This window comes from Phalacrocorax aristotelis, chromosome 3, assembly GCF_949628215.1.
Source record: "Phalacrocorax aristotelis chromosome 3, bGulAri2.1, whole genome shotgun sequence".
NCBI classification, from domain to species: domain Eukaryota; kingdom Metazoa; phylum Chordata; class Aves; order Suliformes; family Phalacrocoracidae; genus Phalacrocorax; species Phalacrocorax aristotelis.
The window spans coordinates 83,205,493-83,218,903 of NC_134278.1; the positions used below are offsets into that span (position 1 = coordinate 83,205,493).

The 13,411-nt window shown below is 38.2% G+C and overlaps 1 protein-coding gene across 4 annotated transcripts in view; it reads left to right on the forward strand.

The window, feature by feature from the left end:
* The window catches only part of PLCB4 (phospholipase C beta 4), a 207,506-nt gene that overhangs the window by 176,312 nt on the left and 17,783 nt on the right, over window positions 1-13,411 (forward strand). For all 4 annotated transcript variants that reach the window (XM_075088219.1, XM_075088220.1, XM_075088222.1 and 1 more), the window contains 4 exons: window positions 432-481; window positions 603-668; window positions 6,764-6,879; window positions 11,299-11,374. In XM_075088219.1, coding sequence (XP_074944320.1) covers window positions 432-481; window positions 603-668; window positions 6,764-6,879; window positions 11,299-11,374 — 308 coding nt within the window. The remainder of the gene's footprint in view (window positions 1-431; window positions 482-602; window positions 669-6,763; window positions 6,880-11,298; window positions 11,375-13,411) is intronic.

Sequence of the window (13,411 nt, forward strand, 5' to 3'; positions counted from 1 at the left end):
CCTCCTCCCTGAAACAAGTGATGCCAGAGCAATCTCCAGCTATGGACCAAAATTCTGAAGTTTTCACAGTTCAATTTTAATGTACATAAATGGTCTGCTGTGTTTTCAGAAAACGAGCTTTTTCAATTCTTAGATTGCCGTGTTTTGACATTTCAGTCCAGAACTGTAAGAGATTAAAATACACTCATTGATTCATTTCTTTTTTCACAAGGCAATTGATTGAGCAGTGCATTTGAAAAGGAAATTAACTATATCGTACCTATATCTTGATGAACAATTTTCTTATTAACCTGCGATTATTTTTATGAGGTGAAAAACATTAGGTAATTGCTAACTTAAATGTAGGTTTCTGTGGTAAAACTCAAATTTAAAGGTATGAGATATACTAGTGTGAACTAAGTTTTAGATAAACTCTATCAATACCTTCCTAGGTATAGACCTTATTCCTCAAGTGAAGATAGAAGATTTAAAGCAAATGAAGGTAAGTATGGACACAAGCTTTTCAAGATGTGTTCCTAATTATTTGTTTTAAGTAGCCAGGATTTTATCTGGTTAAAGTCAATATGACCACAGAAAAATTGATCCAACTTCTCTTTTTGCAGGCTTATATAAAGCATCTAAAGAAGCAGCAGAAAGAGCTGAATGCCTTAAAGAAGAAACATGCAAAGGTATGATCATTAAGAGCTCTCTGAGCAACACTAATTGAAAAAAGTTGGAGCACTCACTAGCACAGACAGCTCCTAATTAAATCGTAGGGAACAGGAACGGGAGTTGGACTACCAAGAAAGGCGTATGTGTTTTAAATGTACTGAAATATGCTCCAGTGAACAAATTTTCCCTTTAGAAATCCTTTGCATGTCTCCCTGAGTTTCAGTGCACATTTGTTTGTCCCATCTAAGCACCCAAAGCTCACCTTTTTCTGGTAATGATTTTACCTAGCTCCCTCTTGCATGACATATTGACAGGCAGCTTGGAAGAAAAAAGGCAGTAATGATGTGAGAGAGCACTGCATCGAAGACATGCACTGGAGAAACTGCAAAATCACCAAAGAGAACTGGAATATGTAACTGAAAAAATGAAATGCCTTATTCCTCCTCACTTATATCCAAGTTAATCACTTGGTAGTCAGCCTTTTGCTTGCTACTGTTGGCAGTGAAGTCCCAAATAGATACAACACTATCATAAATTTACTTTACATTAGAAAAACACAGGCAATTTTCTCCTGCCCTTTATCATTAGAAAACCGTTACTCTTGCTACAGAAAGAGGCATAGCAAGTGAAGAAAGTGTCTTAAGTTCTGAATTTGACATACAAATCCATTCTGGGCTTTTGGGGCAGTTATTCCCTTGCTGTCTTTGATTGCAGATTTCATTGCAGATCTGAGGTAATGGAGTTGCCCAAGCATTTTTAATCAGTCTTTGTGTTTATTTTTATTACATTCGTTTGGGTGTGGGACTCTATGTTTATACAATGAAGTATGAAGAAATTGCTTTCCCTAATTGGCACTTTTGTGGGGCTCTTAGTATTAAAAGTAGTATAAGAAAATTAAATAGTTACGTTTCAGACTCCTTACTGACCCTATGCAGAAGGGGAATGAGTAATTTCTCCATTTCAGTGTTGCATGCAAAGCCCACACTCAAGAAAAAGTGTCTGTCATCCACAATTCTGGGCACGGACAGTTTCTAGACCTTCATAGGGTTGATCTTTTAGGGGGCTTCTTATTTTTAGGGACTACTTTCTCATTCATTGGACAACATCCAACAGTTTGCTATAGCAGCTTTTTGCAGATGAAAATGGTACCATGGTTATGAAAGAAAACAGCCATACTCAGTGGTCTGTTTGCCCGATATATGTGACTCACAGTAGCATAAGGATATCTTAAACAAGACTGTGCTTGCTAATGTTAAAAATTGATCCAACTGTTCAGGCTTGCACTTGCTTCCTCTAATCTGAGGAAAAAATTGACAGCCATGGTCTGAAAATGCTGAGCACTCAGAAGGGCTTTCAGCATTAGCTTGAGCACAGCTATTTTAGGTCTGAGCCAGCCTGTGTCTTGCTGGTCTTAAGTACAGAGAGCAAGTCTGTCCTAACAAGTAAGTGCCTGTCTAGAACATGCCTTGCTAAGCCTCCAGTAAGGGCAACTTCTTGAATTTGTAGAGGAGAATCTGAGCAGAAAAGTGTGGCCATATTAGCTCAGAGATGATCTTAAGGAAGTGCTTGGTGTACTTACCACTTTTTTAATGCATTTTATGAGCTGGGATTTTATCAGCTGGAAAAAGAATTGTTCATGTTGTTTAAGAAAACAAAAGTCTCCATTTCTTTTCCATTCAAAGTTGGCCTTGGAAAATGCATTACAGAAAACAAATGCATGCAAGTGTGGAAGAGAGAGCAGGCTGAGAGGAAGGAGCTCTGATCTAAGTGGTGTAGGAGCTAATCTGGTAGCCCTGGGCAGAGCTAGCTAAGGAAGACGATGGCAGTAAGGGTCCCTTTTATGATAGCATCCACTCAGTGTAAAGACGTATTGGCAGCTCCACTGAAATGCTGGCTGGAAGAGGTTGGTTGCTCTGTACGAAAACATGTCAGTCTGTGTTTTCTCAGGGTATAGGACTGTTAGACACCACATTTCCAGACTAATACAAAAATTAACTAGTGCGAGTCTTTTCAGGATGCAACATTCTCTGTGTATTTTCTTGATACTATATCTCTTTTTATCTACTTCTGTTCAGTGTTTCAGCCATTTTGACTCCAGTGGCACAATAAAATTCTCCTAACATCCCTCTGCATATTATCACTAATTTGTTTTTCCTATGTGGCATAGCTCCTTACAACTCTAACACCCAGCGTACGCATACACACACGGACACATCACACACCATGACTACACCTTATGATGGTGATTTTACTAATCTGGTTTTTTAGGAGAAGGATGATTCAGCAGGTGGAGTTACAATCTTCACTGTTCCTTTTTTCACTATTGTGTGAGAAAAATAAGACATCTGGTCTAAATAGGATAGAGATCATTAGATTGTCGGGAGGACCACTGTTCTTAATATCATTGTTACTAGGCAGCCAGTCTGTGACTGACAAAATTAAATTTGCCCATTCCTGATGTCAGATTAGTGGCTTGCAAAAAAAATGCAGAATTTTAGATTTCACAAAGTCTATGAATAGTTAAGGATTGAGATTTTACTTAGGATTGAGAATTGTGTAAAAGGTATATGTAATAAAGCTCTGCAAAGACAGGACAATGCTTTTAAAGAAATCCTGAGGGATTGTAAGGGAATAATAGAGCACGTAGAAATTAAAGTCAGGATGAGCTGTAGTGAATACTGGAGAGTGTCACTATTTCACAGCAAGTTTAGTTTCAGAGTCAGTGTGCAAGTATAGTTTCTCCATTTCAGAAGAATCTGTTCAGTTCTGCAACAGAGCTGTTGCCTCTAATTTTTGAACCGAATACTCTTAGTTTGTGGCCAGATATACAAAGAACATGGGACATAATTCTTTAAAAAGTCAGGGGGAGAGGCCAAGGAGCAGGAAGCTAACAGAGATTTCTTTGATGATACCATCAGAAATATAGTATTTTTAGGGCGGAACATATTGCAAGGATTATATGGAAATCTTTGTAGTTAACTCCTAGGGCAAATTCTTTGTCATATGTTGGATGGTGAGCAAAGCTGGTCCTTTAGGCTGGGACAGGGAGAGAAAAAAACTGAGTAAGTGTCCCTGTCAAGAAATGAGTGAGCTTTGTCAACAAACTGAGTAAGTGTCCCTGTCAAGAAATGAGTGACCTTTGTCAACAATCCTCACATTCACAAAGGGAATTAGGAACAAAAAGTCGCTTGTAAGGAAACTACTGTCAGCATTATCTTATTGCCTGAGATTATTGAGGTGCCACAAGAATCAGTGGGATCTGAGAAGCTGGTACCAAAAAGGCCAGGCCCCTGGGATTCTGTCTGCGTGACAGATTTCATGTTCTGTCACTTTAAAGCAGATTAGCAGCTGCTGTGAGGAGTTTGAAACTGTTGGCTTATGTATGGATTGTGTTCTTTTACATCATCTATAATACTGCCATTATTTAAGGGGCAGTGAGGCAGTAGCAGCAAGATCTTCAAAAGTGCAGAAAGCAATAAAGGTATTCTATCTTTCATGGGTCTGTTTAAAACCCGAGTATGTGAAATGCACCTTTTTGACAGAGTAGACAGGACTGCCAGCAAACAAAACAGAACGCTTTTGTAGTGGCACTTATTTTGCAAGCTGTCAACCTTTGATGCTGTAGTATTGCTTTCATTTGATTTAGTTTTGATTTTAGTCTTTTTATATCAATTAGGTGGCCTCTCAGAACCCTGGCTGAACTGTGGCTTCAGTTTATTATATAATCATTAAATGTAATTTGTGAATATATTCATGTAAACGGTGTGTGAATTCAAACTGCAAATTCCGTAGACTTGAGGAAATCATGAGAGACCTAGCTGAGGAGACTTATGTGCAAACATATTCTGAATCAATCTAGAACACATTACCACCTGAAACATTATTTGTGTCTGAAAACAAGATATACTGAGGGTGTTTTAAGATGCTACAAAACCACTCGTATTTCTCAGAATCTTGAGATAAGTTTAGATGCAGCATCTAAGTGTGATGAATTTTCCATTGAGCATAGATAGAAAATCAAACTCACATCAGCTAACCCATTTTAAATTAGTGTTCCAGGGGTTGAAGGTCATATAATTCAGGAGACCTGTGGTAGGGAGTTGGCTCCTAGTGCTCTTTGTGCCGTCCATGTGGAAATTGTTAGTAGCCCATTTTCGTCTTCCAGTTCTCTTTATATTGTGCACAAACAAATGCATGTTCCATGAACTGGATGGGGAGGAGGACCAGAGAAAGAAATGAGGGGGATATGTTCTTCAAGATATCTGTTTCAGATACAAGATGGGGTTGTGTATGAACAATAAGTTGCAGTAGAGGGGAGTCTGCAAAAGATTACAGTGGGTTTGTGATAAAGAGAGAAGGCTTAAATCATGGTTGTCCTAAGGGAAAAGCAGGGATTCTAGCCCTACATGATGTGCCCTTCCAGATTATGGAAGGGTGCCACATGAGTGGGCAGATGTCTTGTGCTTTGCAATGTTTGTGCTTAGTCTTTTATAGCAAGAATTGTATTGTTCTGTTCATCTAGGGGGAGAGTGGGTAGTTTGAGAGATGCTCTCAGTCACTCTACCTGTGGCTGGCTGGTGCTGTCAAACTTAGGTCATTAAGTCCGTATTTTTTCCTACCTGCTTAGTCAGTGTAAATACTGCCTGGTGAAGCTGGCATGTTGTAATGTTGATGGAGTCTCTTTGTTTCCCTTTAAATTCTCGATAGAACAGAAAATTTAGTTCCCCTCTCTAAATGCAAAATTTGGAAGCTGTACGCGTTTCCCAGGGAAGTGCTTGGCAGATGATGGAGTGCTCAGGTACAGCCCAGGGCTAGATTTTTAAAAGCATTGCAACATTTGTATTAATGTTTTGGTAAAAGTGAATGTAAAAGTCTTGAATTAGTATTTTTAGAGGAAGAAACAGTGATAAGGCAAACAGAGGTGTACAGAAAGTAATAATAAAAAGCAGTAGAATAGTGAGGGTAGAATAAATACAAAATGAGCTATAAAACAAAACAGAGATAAAGCCCTGGAAGAGGCCATATTAATTAATGCAAGGCTTTTTGTCACAATTAGATAAAATGCGGAGCAATTGGACATTAATAAAATAACAAATTAACAAAAAACAATTTTCCCCACTGTAATGTAAATGCAAAATTTAGTGCTTTCCATGGTAGTTAAATATTTGCATCATTACCAGCAGCTGTTCTGATAAAGGAGAATACAAAGTCAAGTACAATAAGGAAGTCTGCATGGAAAGGAACTGTCTGTATGCTAGCCCCAAGTGTGGAACATGCATTAGTGATTCATCTTTTCATCATAGGAGCAGTTTTTTTCCTCCCCTTCCATAGCTAACCTCCTCTGACACTTCTCCAACGTAAGTCACATAACTACAGTAGTGACAGCGGGTTAGTATTGATGTGTCATACTCCACAGGTAGCCCTATATGTCCAGTTTATCAACATGTGCTGTGTTATTTGGGGGGGTGGGGGTGGGGTGGTGAAACAGGGGGCAATGGTTATTTGCGGTCTGCATGTTTAGTTGAAAATTGAATTGCACAGCCTACTATCGCTTGCAAAGGGAAATGCTCTGCATCAAGGTGGAATTTCTTCATGATGAGATTGCTGCTGTCTTTAGGAGTCATGGGCCAGCTCTTCAGCATGTCAGTTGTTAATGATTTGATTTTTAGCTAATGTTTGGACTTGGATCCATTTGATTTGCGGTGGCCAAGGGCCTAGCACTGGCAGTATGAGATATCTAGAGGAAGGGAGGACTGGGTTGAGTTTTGTTCTTCTCTGCATTCAGAATATTTGAATGATACGATCTAAGCTTGTAAATCTGATTTTTTACATTGCACTTAAATGGACATTTATTCAAAACTATGAAGTTTTTTCCCATCTTTTTTTTTTTAAGGTATACCATATTTTTAAGTTCTGCTACAGATTTTCGTTTTTCAAAGAAGAAATGTTTTAGTGCTTATCGTGGAATATCTGGAACCTTTAATACCAGATGGCTAAATCGATTAAATTCCATTGTCAAAGTTTTCTGTTCATACACTGGTGTTTTTACACTGTAAAAAACCTAAGCATTAAAAATCCAGCAACCTAATTGTAAGGTCCTACTGTTTTCCAGGAGCACAGCGCTATGCAGAAGTTGCACTGCACACAAATTGACAAAATAGTGGCACAGTATGATAAAGAAAAGGTATCATATGAGAAAATGTTAGAGAAGGCAATCAAGAAGAAGGGGTAAGATACTATTTTAAAATTTTTTTAAAGACTTAAAATAGGTTTTATGCTTTTGTGGTGTGGAATAAAACATTCATAAAAAGGTCATTCAGATTAATGAATTGTAGCTTGAACCAGCATCCTACATCAAATTGAGCATGAGCTGCTTGAAGGCTCTAGCAACGGGCCATAAATGTTGTACTCACTTTGCGCTTCTCTAGTCTTCTACTCTCAGAGTTTTAAAGTAAAAGCGAAGGAGTTGCCTCGAATTTTTATTTCTGTGGCCTGATCTGGTCTCACTGCATTCCCTGGGGAATGTCACTATTGTGTTCAGTGAGAGCAGACCAAGGTCCTCCATAGCTCTAATGATTTGACTCTGGGGGAAAAGAGTTTTGCTGTGCTATCAAGTTGAAGTTTCTTTTTAACAAAAAACCTTCAGATCCTCAGCTGGGATCAATTAGTATTGTTCCTTTGACTTGAGTGAAGCTGTCTTGGTTTGTACTAGCTGATGGCCTGGGATGTTATCTGTGTGAATATCTTAACTGTCCCAGAAAAGTTCCTGGAAGATACTGGTGACTTTAATAAAAGGTCCCTCTTACAGTCCCATTTGGAATTATATAGCAGGACCTGCTGTTGCCTTGCTGCTGTTATGTAATCTGGCAGCAGTTTCTCTTCTCCAGCTTTCACACTATGACTGGCATTTCATTGAGACAGCTGTTTATACTATGTTACCGTGACCTAAAGCAGGAATTACTTTATTTAGTTCTATATCAAGCTATGCTAATAGTTAGCCTTAATTTCATATTGTTGGCATCTGGCAACAACAACTGGCAAACAACTCGCTGAATACTGAATTACTGAATGCTCCTGTTTGGCATTGGATTCTTCCACAAATACTTTTTGTTTCATAAAGTATTTGGAATGGCAATGGTTTTTGAGTGTGCATGTTATAAACTTGCAACAGAACAGAAATAGAACTGTCAGAAGTAAACAAGGTAGGGAGAATTCTCCTCACTAAATTATTAAAAGCTCACAAACTCTTCAAGAAGCTCATGTTGGTTGTTTTGTCCAAGGAGAACTGTAAGCACCCAAATACTTCTAATCCAAGTAGTTCCTTCCAGAAAAACACTGCTTCTCCAAACAGAGAGGGAACAACTACAGGACTAATTAATTTTGTGTCGCTTAGATTCAATTTCCATTGAATATAACACAGCAGAAGGTTATTGATATAGCTGGATTTATAATTACAGTCAGGGTATTTACTACAGTGGCAGTGAACTAAGCCTATAATTTTCATCAGGGGAGAAAGGCTTCCCCGTGCTCTGGTATTTAAGAATTTTGCATCAGAAGAGTCATGAATCACTGTTCCTGTTAGCCTGAGAAGAAGCCAGTGTCTCTGCCTGTCTAGGCAAAACAGCAAATGGAGGTGTGTCAGAAAGTTAAAGGTGAGAATGGCTGTCTCTGCACAGTAAATAGTGGAAAGCACTGGGTAATCGGAAATGGGACAAGCATAGAAGTAGTTGGTAATTTGATTCCCAGTTTGAGATCACTTCACGGGCAACTTGCAGTGTCTTTCCTAATTTTATAACACTTCTGCCATGGATGCCAAAGCCTTTATGATAGTTTTGAATGATCATAAAAAGTTTTTTAAAAAAAGTTGGAAATGACTACTCCAGAAGCAGATCCAAACAGTGTTCCTCGCTGTGACTCTCTACTTTCCATGGACTCCAGAGCAATTAAGTCATCTGATGGCTCTTCAGTGTTACAAGAATAACGATTGCTATCTAATTAACAGCCAAAGGAAATCCAGTATCAGCACAGACTTTCTGTAAAAACACTTTTTAATTCTGTATCAAAGTGCTTTAAGGGCTTCCCTCAGGGTCATTGTGTATGCAGCTCTGAAAGCCCATTCAGCAAGGTACTTACACATTTCTCTTCACCCCAACTGTGCAGTATATTTAAGGACGTGCTTAAAAGTGAACACATGGGTTGACACTCAAAAGACATTATTGAACTGAAATGATCTGATGAATAAGGGGTCCTGGGTTTAGTGAGTACAGGACCTGCTCTGTTTCCTTGGAACTTTTACAAGCAATAAAAGTTGTAAAGGAACGTAAAATGTGTTTTCCATGCATTCATATTGAAATTGTCAGATACTACCTGAAAAAAAGGCTTTTTAATAGGTATATAGAAGACTTTCTTTTCTGATTTTTTTGTGCAGTTTTTCATGGTCCATTTCTGCCACATGGTGTGACAAATGTCAACTGCATATTGTTCAGCAAAGTAGAATTTTTTAATCACATGCTAATTCACTGACAGATGGACAGGATTTTGCTCCCTCTGCTATTTCTGTTGTACACTTCAAATGCATGCAGATCTCGGAGAGGCTTATGGGGATATGTATGCTCATGTTCCCACCCTGAAATGGAGTTGGGGGCACACAAAGATCCTTCTGATTTATTTGGGCTGTCCAGAAATTCAAGTGTATGTGTGTGCATGATCATGGACATGTGACATTGGGTTGGGGTGTCCCTGGGTATTTGTTCCCAACTGTGACTCGATGGTTTAACCATGGACTATGCTACTGCAGTTAGGGACAAGTTTCATTACATCCAGCCTGGCTGGAACTTGCCTTGAGATACAATGAAAGCTGCATTTCCGGAGAAGGGATCACCTGGTGGTTTTGATGTCTGGGATTCTGAAAAGTCCAGTGATTTAATCAATTAGACTAATTTGGGATAAAATATGTTTGGTTCACCTAAGAAGCAGTCTTTTTCATAGTGTATGACAAATCAGGTATGAATTATAGCCAGACTTTGATTGCAGCTACCCACATGCATAATCAAAGGCACTTTCTTTCCAGCTGGGTTTTTTTTTTTCAGGCAGAGGTAACAGTGGTCAGAACCTGTCTCTATGCCTTTATGTTACCTCTAAAGTGTTAAATGAGTGTTAGAAATCTCTACAAAAATTTCCTTGCTATGACTAGAAAATAAACAACTAGTCCTTCTGGTAGACCTTGGGAAAACAAGGCACATCACACTACTGTTTTCAGTAAGGGCTTTCCTGGTACTGTTTGAAGATAACATTTTCTGCTAATTTCCATAAGTTTAGCAGTACTTTGATATTAAAATAGGATCTAAACTTGTTAAGAGTTTCATAAATCTCCTTTTCTAGAGCAAACATGGATTAATATTACTGCAGTCAAGAAATAGCCATTCTTATTAGGGCCAGCTTCAGATGATAAAATGAACGTGTCTCCATCCACTTAGTGGAGTTACACCATTTTACATCAGTGGATGATCCAACACAGAAATATTACAGTGATGTTAAAATAGACTCCTCTCAATACATTGTATTATTCCAGAAAAAAAACCAGACACTTCCAATGTGTGAATTTATATTCTGTTGTAAAAACGCTTCACTGCAAAAAGGGAACAAGAAGATTGGTAAAGATGGAGCTTGTCAGCCTACAAAAACTTATTGACTTTGGTGAGACAGTAATAGAAATTCCTGTTGTAGCTGCAGTGGAAGAGTTTTTCTGTACATCTGTCCCACCCAGTGCGTGGCCCAAGTAATTGGGCTTAGTGAAGGAAATTCTGTGGGTGAGAGGTAGAAGTCATCCGCCTCGTAACCTGCAAGCACGTCAGGGGAGCTTCAGCATGGGCCTTCTGCAGGCATTTTACCAGCCTGTTCCTTAGAATCATGAACTCCTCCTGCATTAAACAAGGTTTGCAACTTGCATTCAATCCCATTAACTTTACCCAAACACAAAGGCCATGCTGTATTCAGCTTATTGCAAGAGTGGGGACTGTCTTCAAGTTTTGTTGCTTTCCAAGTCATATAATGTATCTAATAGCTTGGATTCATCCACATGGGTTGGCATGTTCTGCAAGGGTAATGAGGACCCCTTCTTTGAAACCCATTCACTTCTGTTTTCTTACAGAGGAGCACTTACACTTTCAATAGGTGTTCACATTCAGTATGCCCAAATTGCCCTCTGAGGTAGTTATTCAAACAACTTCTTTTTCTCTGCCTCTAACTAAAAAAAAAAAACAAACAGCAAAATATACTTTTAAAACAGAGGATAAAATCATGGCAATGCAATGAATGTGTCTATAAGTTTTCAGGCAGAAGCTGGTTTCTCTTGGCAAAGTTTTTTAAGCCTGGAAAAGGAACCAAGTACATAAATGGAGATGCTTGACATATCCTCAGCAACAGAATAATTGCTGGGCCAATCTAGAATTAATCATGTGGTATTTGGATTGAATGATCATTAATCTAACAATATTTTGTTAAGTTGTGAATAAATTGCCAGAAGAAATAATTTCATTCCAATACACTGCAGCACTTCAACTTTGATTAACATTTTAATTAGTAAGAGCTGACTGAATGGGAAGATGTTTAACTTGTGGCACACATTTGCAATTTTCCTTTTTTTAGAGGAAGTAATTGTCTTGAATTGAAGAAAGAAACAGAAATTAAAATTCAGACACTAACATCAGATCACAAGTCTAAGGTAAGCAAACAGCCAATTTTAACACATAAAACATCTGAAAGACAGATTTTGAGACCCAAGTGGTAGTTACTTTTCTGGGAAGCATGTGAATGATTTTCAGCAGTAATAACATGTTGAAAAGAATGGGAGTAATCAAGTGTCTAAAAGTGTTTCTTAAAAAATTTTTTTAAAGCAACTCAATTTCCTGCCCTTTTAACATTATGGAAGAAAGTGTCATATTAATGCCTCATGAAACTAAACTGGTCATTTGTGACAGTTCTAGCTAAAAAAAGAGAGGAATGTATTCTGTATGAAATTTGGATGCTAAATACTTTCCCAAAATATATACATAAAGAAGTTTCTTTTTCATTTTCCCTCATTGTCACCATGGACAACACTTGCTAGTTCATCTCTTAGGGAAGGAGGAGTCCAAGTTGCTCTTGAACCAAGTGCCTTCTTATTTCTAGTGTTTTTCTCTGTGGCTAAGTTGTGTTGTTTTCTTCAAGGTGCTGAAGAATAAAAGTGCTCTGAGTTAATTTGAGAAATCTGTTCTCAACTGTGATTCATGGCTCACATTTTGTTGCTTAGAACTACTTCCTCTATACTTCTATTCTACTACTAAGCTCACTAACTTCATATTGCCTTTGAAAGTTTTGTCTACCACCTGTTGACATGCTTTCAAGTTTCTGAAAGATATTGAAACTAGAGAGTGGCAGGTACTCTAGAAGACACATCTATGTACAAAATGATCTGGAGGGAGAAGAGTACAGGAGACTGACCGCAGTACAGGACAGTTACTGAAACCTGTGAAAGGAATCAAGACAAGCATAGAGAATACAAACAAAAACATGCACATCTTTGAGACTAGAATAAAGTAATTTCCATCTTCTCCTAATTTTATTCTTTGGTTTTCTAAACAAGGTTTCTTGTTGCTGCCTGCTCAGCCAAAGATGTAGGAAAATGCCCAGGAATAAAACCTAGTGTACTGTCTTATCTCCCTGTCTTCTATGAAAAGTCCAGGATTGTTTCCTTAAATTTGTTGACAACTTTAAAAAAAAAAAGATAATTCATTCATTTCTTAGTGAAATAAACTCTGTGAGGAGCACTAGCTCCCTATCATCCAGATATAAGCTGCAAAATTCATCTGAAGTTATACTGTGTAGAAAATTCTTATGTTGTGTTATATTGCTGTGATCTCTGCTTCTCTCCTGTGTCACTCACAGTCTGGAGTTAAGAGGTGTGATTTGTACACAAGGGACATCCAAGTGTTCATTAATCCTCCAAATCCAGTAAATGCAACTCACGTTTTCCCCTTTCCATGAATGTATGCGGTTTCTGAGCTCTGTTCCTTTCAAAATCCTGCTTTCAAACTGGTTCCCTTCAATTTAATCCATACCTGCAAAACAGATTGATTTTTGTACACTTCCATGTTGGGTTTTAGGATGACATTTTCAAAGGAGACTTAAATGTAAGCTCCTTTGAAATACCAAGCCTCCGTATGTTGGGTAGTTCCTGAAGAACTGCTCTGCTAGTCATCTACCTCTGTGGTTTTCTCTAGGTCAGTGATTTTCAATATCTTGCTCACTGTGGTTCCATGAAAATTGTACCGATTTTAGTATTCTCACAGACTTCTTTTGTTTCAATTGCCATGTGAGAGCCCTGGAATTATTCCTGGAGATCATTCAAAGGTTTGCAAGCAACAGGTTGGAAAACAGTGCTGAAGACTATAGGGAAATTAACTTTTCTCCTAGATGAAGGTACATGCAATTAAATTAGATTAAATTCTGAGATGCTGAATGCATTACACTGATATAGTGGGAGTTCGATTAATTAACAGTAGTTCAGCATTTCTCAGCATTTGGCCCACTAATTTTGATATCAGATTGTACTATAGTTCAGCTTTAATTACAGCTCATGTTCTCCAGTGTAGATCTGTGTCACAATGTGCATGTACACTTTTAGCACCAAAGAGACCTTTTCATCTACAAAAGTCTTCCTGTCATGAGGAAACATCCAGCCCAAGTTTGGCATAAAATATTTAAACTAGATCTGGATGTC